Raw genomic sequence first — 12600 nt, 5'->3', positions numbered from 1 at the left:
GACTGGCAATATACACACATGCACGCACACACGCACACAGGAAAAGCAAGAGAGGGAAACAAACAGAGAGAGAGAGGGGGGGTGGGGGGAGTGGAAAGAGAGGGGGGTGGAGAGAGAGAGAGAGATGAGATGAGAAACAAAGCACACACACACTTACTTAGAAACAGTTTATCAGCCGTGTACCCAATGGGAACCTACAAATGGAGTCCTCTCCTTGCCATTGTCCTGAGTAAATATCTACTCTCCTGGGACAAAGAATGGGATGTTTGCCTGTCCAGAAAAATGAGCAGTTTCAACAACAATAACACCCCCCGGTCATATTAGGGCCCAGGAAGCAAAGTGTTTGCACTTCAAATGTTCTGCCCTACTGCTTTAATCTGTTTCTCATTTCGACTTCAATTCTATCCAATCTGCAGCAAGTTAGGCTTTCATCAGTGGAAGACGTGACTCCCCACTGGGCGAAAACTGGTTGAATCAACATTGTTATACGTCATTTCAAACCCCAGAAAATCAATGTAATGACGTTGCATCAATGTGGAAAACTGATTGAATTTGCAAAAAGTCATCAACATTAGGGAATTTCATCTTTTAACCAAAATGACATGGTGACAATTTTTTGTTGATTTCACGTTGAATTTATGTTAGTTGTCAACTCAACCAAATGTAAAAACTGATGTCTGTGCCCAGTGGGTCAGTTCTGCTCCCCTCTCTTTACTGTACTGAGAGACTCTCTGTAGTAGTCTTAGGTGAGTCCTCCTTTTGAGACTTATCCCTTCAAAGTGTTATCTAGCTCAGAGTTTTGGTCCTACATGAGTTTACATACAAAGATGGTCTATAATTTATTTTACACGCATAACATAATACCATAGTGCTTGTTTCATATAACATCTGTCTAACAATATTTGCTCAAATTGAATTATTGCTAGTACAATCTAGAACAGTTATAATATCCAGATGTTGACACTTTATTACCCTGCATTTTTGATGTGATATTTTTGTGATATTATTTTATCTCTACTGCACATGGCAGGATCAATCATTTTCCCTGACTGCAGTTATCATAATGTGGGGATGAAAAAGCCACAGTTATGTTTCATTTCCCTCCTGTCACACAGTGAGTGACTCAGATGCTATACAGAGTAGAGGCCATCCATTGATTTATCTGGAAAACTCTGCAGTCATTGGGTGGCAGTGGTGTGGGTATGGGAGTGTGTGTGTTTCAGGTGGGAGCAGGGTTGCTGCCCGCACACACATAGAAACACACACACTCAATCAGTGAGGTTCTCCCATGACTTTCTGTCACAGCAGCCCTGCCTGTCACCATGGCAACCCCCAAAGCTAATGTCGTCTGACTGGAGAATAGACATAGGGCCCGAGGAGACATTTGCTTTGACATACACGGATGCATGCACACACATACACGCACACACGCAAGCACACACACATGCAAAGACACACACACGCAAAGACACATGCGCACACACGCACACCCGCACACACGCACACACACGTGCAAACCAAGAGAGACGCACACAGAAACACACTAACGTTCACATATTCCTAAAGGAGCACACTGTTTCTGAATAAAAACAGCCACTACTTGCACTTGTAACAGTGCTGGCTTTAATCCAGACAAAGTCTATTAAAATGTTCTGTGAAATTGTGCTCTGGGCTCCAAAAACTCCAAAAACAAAAAACTCCAAAAAGTATATTGTAGCGACCCTAACCCAACACCTAGTGACCTCACAAAGATCTCTTGGTGTAATTTCTAAGGTGTTGGATTAACAGTCACTGGACCTGGGTTTGAGTCCCGGCAGGGGCTATACCCCAAATTTGTTACACTACTAAAACATGTCGCTAGAATAACACACTTCATTCAAATTCACCGCCAAAATATGGAACCTGGTTTCTAAAAACAAAAAAACGACGTAATAGGACCCTGGCCATTTCTGAGGACATAGCTGGAGATTTCCAGTCCTGTCTATTGTCAATCATAGCTTCGGCATACAGAGACAGTATGGAAGAAAAGAGACATAGCCAGATGCTACACCACATCACTGGTACTACATGTACACTGAGTGTAGAAAACATTAAGAACACTTTCCTAATATTGAGTTGCGCCCTACCCTTTTGCCGTCAGAACAGCCTCAATTCGTCGGGGCATGGACTCTACAAGGTGTTGAAAGTGTTCCACAGGGATGCTGTCCCGTGTTGACTCCAATGCTTCCCACAGTTGCGTCAAGTTGGCTGGATGTCCTTTGGGTGGTGGACTGTTTAGCATGAAAAACAGAGCAGCATTGCAGTTATTGACACAAACCTGGCACCTACTACCATACCCCATTCAAAGGCACTTAAATATTTTGTCTTGCCCATTCACCCTCTGAATGGCATACATACACAATCCATGTCTCAACTGTTTCAAAGCTTCCTCTTTTTTAAACCTATCTCCTCCCCTTCATCTACCCTGATTGAAGTGGATTTAACAGGCTACATCAATAAGGGACCATAGCTTTCAGTTGGATTCACCTGGTCAGTCTATGTCATGGAAAGAGCATGTTTTGTACACTCAGTGTATATCCCCAGAACACCATGTACTTCACTCGCCCCCCTACTCTGCTGAAGTGGTTGTTTGAGGTTTCAGAATGAAAGCAACCTATTTCAGTAAGAGATTTTTATTTTAGAATGAATGTTTAGCAAGAAAAACAAAGGATATGGGAGAGTGCTGTTTCATCTTCCAATGTCTAATGCTGTTGGGCAAATACTGCAGTTTTGAGAGCCATGGGCTATAGCTATGCAGCTATAAATATTTTCCCTTGGTGACATTTTGCAGTTGAAGGGAACATAAACAGGTTTGTATTGATCTGGACAGATAGAGAGAGGGAGAGACTATTGATTTTTGCTTGGGACAACGCTCTCTTCTTCACTGGTTAGCCGTCAGTATCCAATGTGCTTCTGGTCAAATTAATAAATAGAGTTAAAAAAAGAGGAAATTAATACATCTAAAAGGATAAGAAATAAACAGATCTTGGAATTATCAGGAATAAACATCCTTGGACAGCATAAAACACATTTGGTTGTTTAAGTGTTTAAGTGAAACTGAAGAAAATGGACACGTTGATGAATTGAATTCCTTCCCAGCTGTAACAGGGCGGTGGAAATGATGCAGTGCGGGACATGGAGGTTTCAGAGCCAATCAAATGGAGAGGAGAGATAAATAATGTCCACACATCCTGAGGAGGGAGTCTTAACTGAGAAAGGAAATATCAATATCAATATCATGTTAAATCATGAAGGCCATTGTATGCAAAAGCATGTATTCTCTGAAAAACCTCTGTGTGTTTGTTTGTTTGTTTGTGTGTGTGTGCGCGTGCATGCGTGTGTGTGCGTGAGTGATGTAAGCGTGCATGTTTCAAAAGTGAGTCACGCTGAGCTATCACTATAAAATGAGCTCATAAAGGAGACATTTCGATCTCTGATCACGTTACTTTCACATCATGTAAATGATTCCCCACTGGGTGAAGATGTGTTCCTTAATAAACAGAATTATTGTCTAAACTACTACGAGCATCACAATTGTCTTGTTTTTGAACATTAAAGTTAACTGCATGATTGATTAATTTCTAATCTAATTTTTGATTGGAGTCGTCCTTGATGTCTCCGGTGTGGGAGTTTATCCTTTGAAATGTAATGAGGCCCCTGGACGAAAAAGAAAAAGTGTATTTTGTTTCTTAATGATGAAATAACCGCACAAATCCCTCCTGTTGGCCTGGCTCCAAACTGAATCATCAGATTTCCTGAGGCATAGGGTTGAATTTATGGGGCAATCTGTGATTTCACCATTTTTAAAAAACTTTTAAATGAATGATGTATACTGTACATTGATTCTTGAAGAATATAACTTATAAATGCCTCATGAACAACTCCCTCATGAACCCAAATATAAGTTTGTATAACTCCGTTGTTTGTAAACAATGTAACTGTAAACAACCACAGTATAGCTTCAACGAAATAGTTAAAACTATCAGGCCAATTGCAACCATTATGGGCCTAACGTATTACAGCAAGTTCATCTCTTGTTAAACTGTCAATACGGGCTATAACCAGCCACACAGCTGATGTCAGTTGCAACCATTAGGCCTATTGGCCACCATATTACCATTCCCACCAAAGCCTAGAAAGTGTTCATTTAAAACCTGCTAATTGAGCAGACTAAGAACAGATGTACAGTATCTATTTGATAGTCATTCTGTAAAACTAAAATAAAGTATTTACTCGTTTACCACTAAAATCTACTGTGGCAATTTACCCTACACATTGTATTAATTGAAAACTCATGTTGTTTAGCCTATAAATACTGTAGGTCTAATACATTTAATTCAAATTGCACAAAAATTGTATTCTATGTTGACATCAAACATTTTATGATGTATACTCCATTATTACAAGCATACAAGTATTTTACATTAATTTATTACAGGCCTTTGATGATTTTCGATGTTCCTAACGTTCGTTATTTAATTGGTAGCGGAAATAGAGAACCTAGATGCAGAACCTAGAATCAGTTGTCTGGTACCAGAGGCCATAACAATGAGAGATCAGTTCATCTACTCGTAAATTGTTATGTGTTTTTCATTGGAATCAAGACTATTTTAGCAAGCAGGTGCATGTCATTTCCCATTACTATTGTTTTATGAAAACCAGCGCTAATACACTGCAGTTCAAGTTGTTTGTTGCAATTTGCCAATCATTTTGATGCTGATCAAATGGTTAATGGATACATGTACAGTATGTATATGCAACATAGATTAAATACTCAAATATTAGATTCAAGTTTTGCAAAATCACACCATTTCTCCAGTTAGTATTAATTGGGACAATCAGTATTCAAAAGAGTATTTGGGCACCCACTCTTGCTCTGATGCAAATTATTCATTAATAGTCACCAAAGTTTCGGAAGCTGCCTTCCTCGGGGTGTCATTACCAACCCATAAGAAATGCATTAACATTTGGAAATTAAAAACATGACATTTCAAATTCATATGTTTAGAATTCCAAAGCTGATTTGCATTCTCTCTCAAGGTGAGCATGTAGGCCTGAGTACCATTGCCATGGCAGTAGATGGGTCATTACCATACCTCAGTAGCTCACCTTCACCACACATCCCTGATGACCTTACACTGCCTTTAACACCTTTACATACCTTTCACACTCATACACACAGTGAGTGTTTACTCACACCGAATAACACAATCAGTGTGTCGATGCGTTTATGAGTGTAAGTGTGTCTCTATCTGTGTGTGTGCACGTGTGTGTGTGTATGTGGTGTGCGGGAGGTTTTCAGACCCCTTGACTTTTTCCACATTTTGTTATGTTTCAGCCTTATTCTAAAATGGATTCAATTGTTTTTCCCCCTCATCAATCTACACACAATACCCAATAATGACAAAGCAAAAACAGGTTTTTAGAAAGTGTTGCTAATTTATTATAATAAAAACGGAAATATTACATGTATGTAAGTATTCAGACCCTTTACTCAGTACTTTGTTGAAGCACCTTTGGCAGCAATTACAGCCTCGAGTCTTCTTGGGTATAACTCTACAAGCTTCGGGTTCCAATTATTCATTTATTTTGTATTTTTTTGAATAAGGCTGTAAAGTAACAAAATGTGAAAAAGTCCAAGTGTCTTAATACTTTCTGAATGCACTGTTGGTGCATGCATGTGTGGGTGCATGCTTGCATGTGACAGAGAGCGAGAGACAAGACTATGCAACCACATTTCGAATTAGCCTCATTGTAAGGGTATACTGGGAAAATTGGTTTTCGTGTTTACCTTTCTCACGGTGTTAATGAAATATATGCAAATATGCAAATGTTTCTGAAAGAGGCAAGGAAGAGGAAACAAATAATATTTACTATATTTTAAAGTGACCTAGTGACCTATATTTTAAAGTGATCATTTTCCCACTGTGACACTTAAATATTTTGTGTAAAACACAGTTTGCTTACTTTTTTCTGGATTATAACGACCTTTGCTTGATTATGTAAATGCAGGTTTGACACTGCTACAAAGAGCTTCATTCAGGATAACAAATTAAATGAGGTAATATCATTAATACCACTACAGCAGGAGGAAGAGAATGTGCTCTTAAACATAATTAACTTCAATTTTCAGCCATTCAACATCCACAGACCAGGATGCATCCCCAGAGAAATTCCTTCACCACAGAAAAATACACAACTTGTCTGGTGTTCACGCTCCACACGGCCCCCCCAAAAAAACAAATCTTTCTATTTCCGCTGTAAAATATCTTCTTGACAAATCTTCACATAATATTTCTTCTAGAGGTATTTACTACTCTATAATCTAATATCAAGTCGTTAGGTTGTTTCTAATACATTTGTCATACCCAGCCAGATGATGAGGTTTTGCCTCATCAACTGCAAAATCAATGACACGCTTTCTCCTTCCTCTATCTGTTTCCAAGCATATCAAATTGATATTATCTTCCACCAACATTTTATCAGAATGTTTTCAGTGGTGCTTTTCATAACACCTAATCATATGAAATAAGGTAACTCCCATAACCCTGGCAGGCTTACTCCGCGGTCCTGTTTACTAAGGATCTAAACACATCCAAAATATACAGGAGTCTTTCCAACACACAGCAGCAGTATCCTAGCCTCACTGTGATATTGTTGTATGTTTGGGTACTTGGAAACATAGAATTTCCACTCAGCCAAACTACAACAAGTTTAATATAACCTACAGTAAGCTTAGTACATTTGTTTTAGTCATATTAGTGATAATTTGATCACTGATTTGAGAAGATTCAACAAGTACAGTACAAACATTGGGATGAAAGGGATTTATTGACACATTTTCTGTATCAAAATACAAGAAAAGTCTTTGAAATAATAAAAACTTTGCTCCGCAGATCATAAGGATCTCTACTTCCACATATTTCCTTTGTAATTCTCAGAAAAAAAGCAAAACAGTTGATCAATAAAGAGGCATGCATCATCCAGAGATTCAGAAACAGTAGAAGTCAACGTCCTGCAAGAGAGAACAAATGTAACAATGATCAAAACTACAACAATAAGTAGTACTTCAGGATCTGTTGATTACCTGTGAGAATGTAGCTACTGAGCGAGAATGAATGGAGACAAACAACATGTTGTCGTAGCTATAGTGTTGAATGCGTGGAAGTTGAGGTAATACTCACGGCCGTAGGGATCGCCACAGTATCAGTATCCTTCTTAAACTTGGTAGTCTCCTTCACCAGGTTGCTGGGGAAGTAGCCAAGGATGCCCATCTGGTCCACATAACGCTCACTGTAAACCTGCCAGAGAGAGGAACATGGTGCTAGATAGATGTGCTCAAGTGTTTCACCATGACAGAAACATTCATATCTAGGGGGCAGGTTTAGGAAGAGCAGAATAGATGCATTTGTGCGATCGAGTCATATATCTGTGAGTTTCTGCCCAAATCTCACACATTCCACAACTCGAAATGATTGAACAATGTGACAGGCACAGCAAAATGCACCTCAAAAGTTATGAACCTCACGACCAACAAGATGGAGCATAGAATCACCTGATTTGATTGGTACATTGATCACATGGAATAATTTCCCCATGGTCTTTACATTTCAACATGAATTGACAAAAACGGTTTGGATGAACAATTTTCTAAATACATATTGTGAACAGTGATGAAAATGTTTCTGTAACTCTGGAAACAAACCCGTCATCACAGAACATACACTTCCAGACCAGAAGACTCCAGTGCCCTCCTCTGGTGTGAGTTTGGAGTACACATAGATCATCTGGTCCTTCCTGATGTTGATGAATCTGCAGTCAGGAGCGGTGAAGTCATCCAGAGCCACGGCCATAGAGAGAGCATCTGAGAGGGAACAACAACACAATCAACATGAAAGCAAATTACCGACAGTATATAAAATAAGAAAAAACATTGACTGTGCACTCTTTTTGTCAAATCACATATAAAGCCAGTATTGACTGGATTGATTGATGGGTGCATGGTATTGTCACACCCCTCAAAAAATGCAGAATGTCTGAATAGAGAACCCAAATCCATACTTTCCAAAAATGGTCTTCAGATCGGTAAGGTGCATAAAATCTACTGTACTCACATGAGCATTCCTCATCTGCACAGATTTTGCTGTATGCCAGTTTGTCCATAAGAACAGCATTGGTGGTGGTCTGGCACAGAAATCCCAAAGAGAGGAGCAGGAGAGCGAAATGCAGTGGATGGTTCATCCTGAAGACGGTGAGAAAGTGAATGTACTGTATGTGTGTGAGTGAGTGAGTGCGAAATAACTCACTACTGTAAACTTCCACACACTTCTTCTCCTATGTCTGGATGGGCAGAACCCTTTCATCACAGGAATTCTGACCAATCAGAGTTGACCGGCTCCACATTCCACATTCCTAAAAGAAAAAGAAAAAAGTGGCTGCAAGTTTTATGGGAAAAACAAAAGCCCTGCAGTGAGCTCTTATCAAAAACAGACATGGATATTTGTATGTTTTCTTGTTTTTTCTTTTGTGTTTGGCAACATGCAGCTGCCATAAACAGGTATATCCTTAGTGCTTTATAGAACATTTGAGATTTGAGTATGATTCAACCACATCCACTTGATTTCTCCAGAGTTCCATAAGAAACAGATAATATCTGTGACTTCTCCTTCTCCGCATTCTGTTCCTCCTCTAAATCCGGGGGTGTTAAATAACACCTAATCTGAGATGCACCTAATCTGAGATGCAGTGCTTTAGACCGCTGCGCCACTAGGGAGCCCCCTAGTGGCGCAGCGGTCTAAGGCACTGCATCTCAGTGCTAGAGGCATCACTACAGACCCTGGTTTGATTCCAGGCTGGGAGTCCCATAGGGTGGTGCACAATGGGCCCAGCATTGTTAGGGTTTGGCCGGTGTAGGCTGTCATTGTAAATAAGACTTTGTTCTTAACTTACTTGCCTGGTTAAATCAAAAATGTAATTCAGGACATTACTGCGTTTAGGGAATATATTCTTTCTGCCCTTCATTTCCACTAGTTCCATTTAGGCTAACAGGTTTGTTGTTTTGCAGACTACACCTTGGTGATATCCTAGCAGGAGCCTACAAAAGATGGGCCCTGTCTTCAGGTTTTACCTACATGGCAGCTGGAAAATGGTGTCAGTAAAACTGGATTGATCATGCGTTCTAAAAACTGGTAAATTCTTAAATACCAGTATACAACTGGGGAAAATGAACTTGAACGCACCTTTAACTAGTAATTACTAGTGGGAAACTTGTCCATCATCTCTGAACTCTGACGTCACATACTAAGGAAATTACCTTGATTACCAGTTAAATGTAACAACAAAACATTATTTATAAAGACAATATATTCATGTGGATTATTACCTCTTAATTTGTTAATGAGCATAATATCTGCACTTTTAGTTTATGGTTGACGCAGCTTGTTTGCCGTTAGCCAATCATAGATCTCTATGAGTATAAAGCACGTGAATGCACACAACTTGTTAACAATATTGTTTTCAGAGCCTCTCACTTGTTTTGAGCAAAAGCACTAGGTTCAATCTATATAGTCGAAGATCTGCGTTATAGTGCGATTGAAATGTAAAGGTTATTTCCATTAGAGCCAACATATGCAGCGTTTACCGTGAATGCAGTCTCTGCGAATGCAGGAACATCGCCTTTAAAATTCAATCACGCTATTGCGTGGATCTTCCACGATACGGATTGAATCTAGGCCTAAATTTTATCTGCAGTTATGTCACAGATGTGACTTATTGTCACAACTTCCGCCGAAGTTGGTGCCTCTCCTTGTTCGGGCGGCGTTCGGCGGTCGTCGTCACCGGCTTTCTAGCTGCCACCGATCTACGTTTCTCTTCCATTTGTTTTGTCTTGATTGTACTGTCATGACGTTGGCCTGGGGGGTAGGTTTATGACAGTCATAAATATCCCCCCCCTTTTTTTCCTCTCTCTACCCTACTGAGGTTACATTTGCAAAACCCTTGGCTAACATAGAGATTCTGGGAACATCAGAAGGTGGGGGGAAATTAACTAAATTCTGGTAATCCGAACAATTGAACATATGCGGTGGTACTTAATGAATATGATGTCAGTTTAGTTGTCATCTGAGACATTCTCATCAATGATAAGATGACATAAACTCTACAGTGGAAAGTCTACACATCAGAGTTATCGGATTCACATAGAATTGTTGTTCAATTGAAATGTCTGAATATGAAATTATTTGTGATGGGATGAAATGTGATTGTAGCTTCTAAAATGTGAGATTTGGGTTTTCATAAGATAGGGCTCTGCTCACAATCAGTGGCCCGCCCCTGTGAAGGGACATGGGCTATAAAACTTTTATAGGACGACGGTCCTATGTCAGAATGGTTCAGATAATAACTACAGAACGAAGCCAACATCAGCGTGAGCTTTGGTTGCGAATGGTATGAACTTTGAACTCTTATTCACTACAGAAGTGATACCTCCTATCCGTTGAGTTAGCAACAGCAGATGCAAACGAGGGTTAGGAAGGAACAGACATAGTATTCTGTCTATCACACAATGACGTTACTACAACGTATCCAATTGACCACCAGAGACATTCTTCAAAGGACTCGGTTGGGCAACACGGCCTTCCATCTACCACCAACCTACCGAAGCGCAGCTCAGAGTAAATATTTATTAGAGGTCTGCGTGAGGAGGTGCAGATGGAACTGGCCTGTCGTGACAATAACCTCACCCTGGACTCACTCATTGAGATGGCCATCCATCTGGATAACCTTCATCCAGGAGCATCGGCATTCTCATCGCTTCTCTCCTTCCGGCGAGCACTCGGGATCAGGGCCTCTTCTCCTCTTCTTTTCCGGTTCAAAGTCTCGACTGTCAGCAATTAGGATCTGGAACCATCATACACATCACTCAACCACTCAACCTCACGATGGAGTCCAACCACCAGGAGAACATCCCCTTCATCACCAGTGCACCAGTTCACAAAATCATCCTCGGCCTCACTTGTCTCCAACGCCATGGCCCTACCATCTCATGGTCGAGGATGAGAATCAGACTGGTCACCTGAATGCCAGAGGACCTGCTTCCCTGTCCCCTGTGGTTCCACGTCAGTTGAGAGTTCTGTGGTTGCCCTTCAGCCCAACATCCCACAGGAATACCAGGACCTAAGGGAGGTATTCTCCAAGACCCGCGTTACCTGTCTCCCTTCTCATCGCCCCTGGGGCTGTGTCTTCGACCTGTTTTCCGGTGCTACACCTTATCGCAGATGCATCTACCCTCTGTCTGTGGCTGAGACCCAGGCCATGGAGGATTATATTCAAGAGGCCCTCCAATAGGGTTTCATCCGCACATCCACGTCCCTGCGCCGGCTGGTTTCTTCTTCATGGCCAAGAAGGAGGGAGGATTATGCCCTTATATCAATTATTGAGGACTCAATGACATCACCACAAAGTATCAGTACCCTCTTGTGCCACCGAGCAGCACAAGTTCTTCACCAAACTAGACCTGCGGAGTGCCTACAATCTCATCCGCATCCGGGAGGGGAATGAGTGGAAGACGGCGTTCAGCCAAAGGTTATGTCCTTTGGCTTAGCCAATGCTCCGTCAGTTTTTCAGGAATTAATCAACAAGGTGTTCAGGGACATGCACGGACATCAGGTGATTGTATACATCGATTACATCCTGATCTTCTCGACCTACCTGGAAGATCACATCACCCCCGTTCGAGCAGTCCTGGAATGCCTCTTGGCCAATCACCTGTTTGTCAAGGCGGAGAAGTGCCAATTCCATCAGAGGGCTGTATGCTTCTTGGGTTACCAAATCAGCCCACAGGGAATGAAGATACAGGACAAGAAGGTAGATGTGATGAGGTCATGGCCAGTCCCAACCACCATCAAGGGGTTACAAGGGTTTTTGGGGTTTGACTACTTCAACCGCCTCTTCATCGGGAACTTCAGTGCCGTCGCCGCCCCACTCACCTCCCTCCTCAAGGGTGGGCCTCGTAGGTTGGTGTGGTCTCCAGCAGCCGACGAGGCCTTTTGTATCCTCCCACCTCCGCAGAGAGGAATTACGACATGTGCGATTGGGAGCTCCTGGTGGTGAAGTTGGCATTGGAGGAGTGGAGACACTGGCTGGAGGGTGCTAAGGAACCATTTGTCAGCCTCACTGACCATCGGAACCTAGAGTACATACGGACAGCAAGGAGACTGAATCCGTGCCAAGCCAGGTGGGCACTTCTCTTCACCAAATTCGACTTCATGCTGACCTATCGCCCAGGTTCTAAGAACATCAAGGCCATTGCCCTGCCCCGTATCTATGATTCAGGAGAGGTTCATGTCCATAGGGAACCCATAATCCCATCCTCCCGAGTCATAGGTCCAGTGGTTTGGGACGTAGATGTGGACATCCGCCAGGCTCTAGAGAGGGAGCTCACACCCTGGAATTGTCCTCACGAGCGCATCTACGTTCCGACAGGGATAAGGGATCGGCTGCTGACCTGGGCACACACATCTACGTTCCGACAGGGATAAGGGATTGGCTGCTGACCTGGGCACA

General features: G+C 41.8%; 1 protein-coding gene across 1 annotated transcript; it reads right to left on the bottom strand.

Moving 5' to 3' along the window:
- Nucleotides 1-6851: 6851 nt before the first annotated feature.
- Nucleotides 6852-8371, bottom strand: LOC112253427 (otoraplin). Its single transcript, XM_024425402.2, has 4 exons — nt 8154-8371; nt 7764-7903; nt 7224-7340; nt 6852-7054 (listed from the first exon to the last, which is right to left on the bottom strand). Exons 1-4 carry the CDS (start codon nt 8278-8280, stop codon nt 7031-7033), a joined length of 408 nt encoding a protein of 135 aa, XP_024281170.1. The 5' UTR covers nt 8281-8371; the 3' UTR covers nt 6852-7030.
- Nucleotides 8372-12600: the final 4229 nt, after the last annotated feature.

The sequence above is a fragment of the Oncorhynchus tshawytscha genome, linkage group LG06 (genome assembly GCF_018296145.1).
Source record: "Oncorhynchus tshawytscha isolate Ot180627B linkage group LG06, Otsh_v2.0, whole genome shotgun sequence".
Taxonomy (NCBI): Eukaryota; Metazoa; Chordata; class Actinopteri; order Salmoniformes; family Salmonidae; genus Oncorhynchus; species Oncorhynchus tshawytscha.
This window is presented reverse-complemented; position numbering and strand designations above follow the sequence as displayed.

What these genes read in the sequence shown, in the direction of transcription:
- LOC112253427 (XM_024425402.2), bottom strand. Translation starts at nt 8,280, where the DNA reads ATGAACCATCCACTGCATTTCGCTCTCCTGCTCCTCTCTTTGGGATTT. An exon ending in TGCAGATGAGGAATGCTCAT is followed by an intron (nt 7,904 to 8,153) that starts GTGAGTACAGTA and finishes GTTCCCTCTCAG; the next exon opens with ATGCTCTCTCTATGGCCGTG. An exon ending in CTGTGGCGATCCCTACGGCC is followed by an intron (nt 7,055 to 7,223) that starts GTGAGTATTACC and finishes TCTCTCTTGCAG; the next exon opens with GACGTTGACTTCTACTGTTT.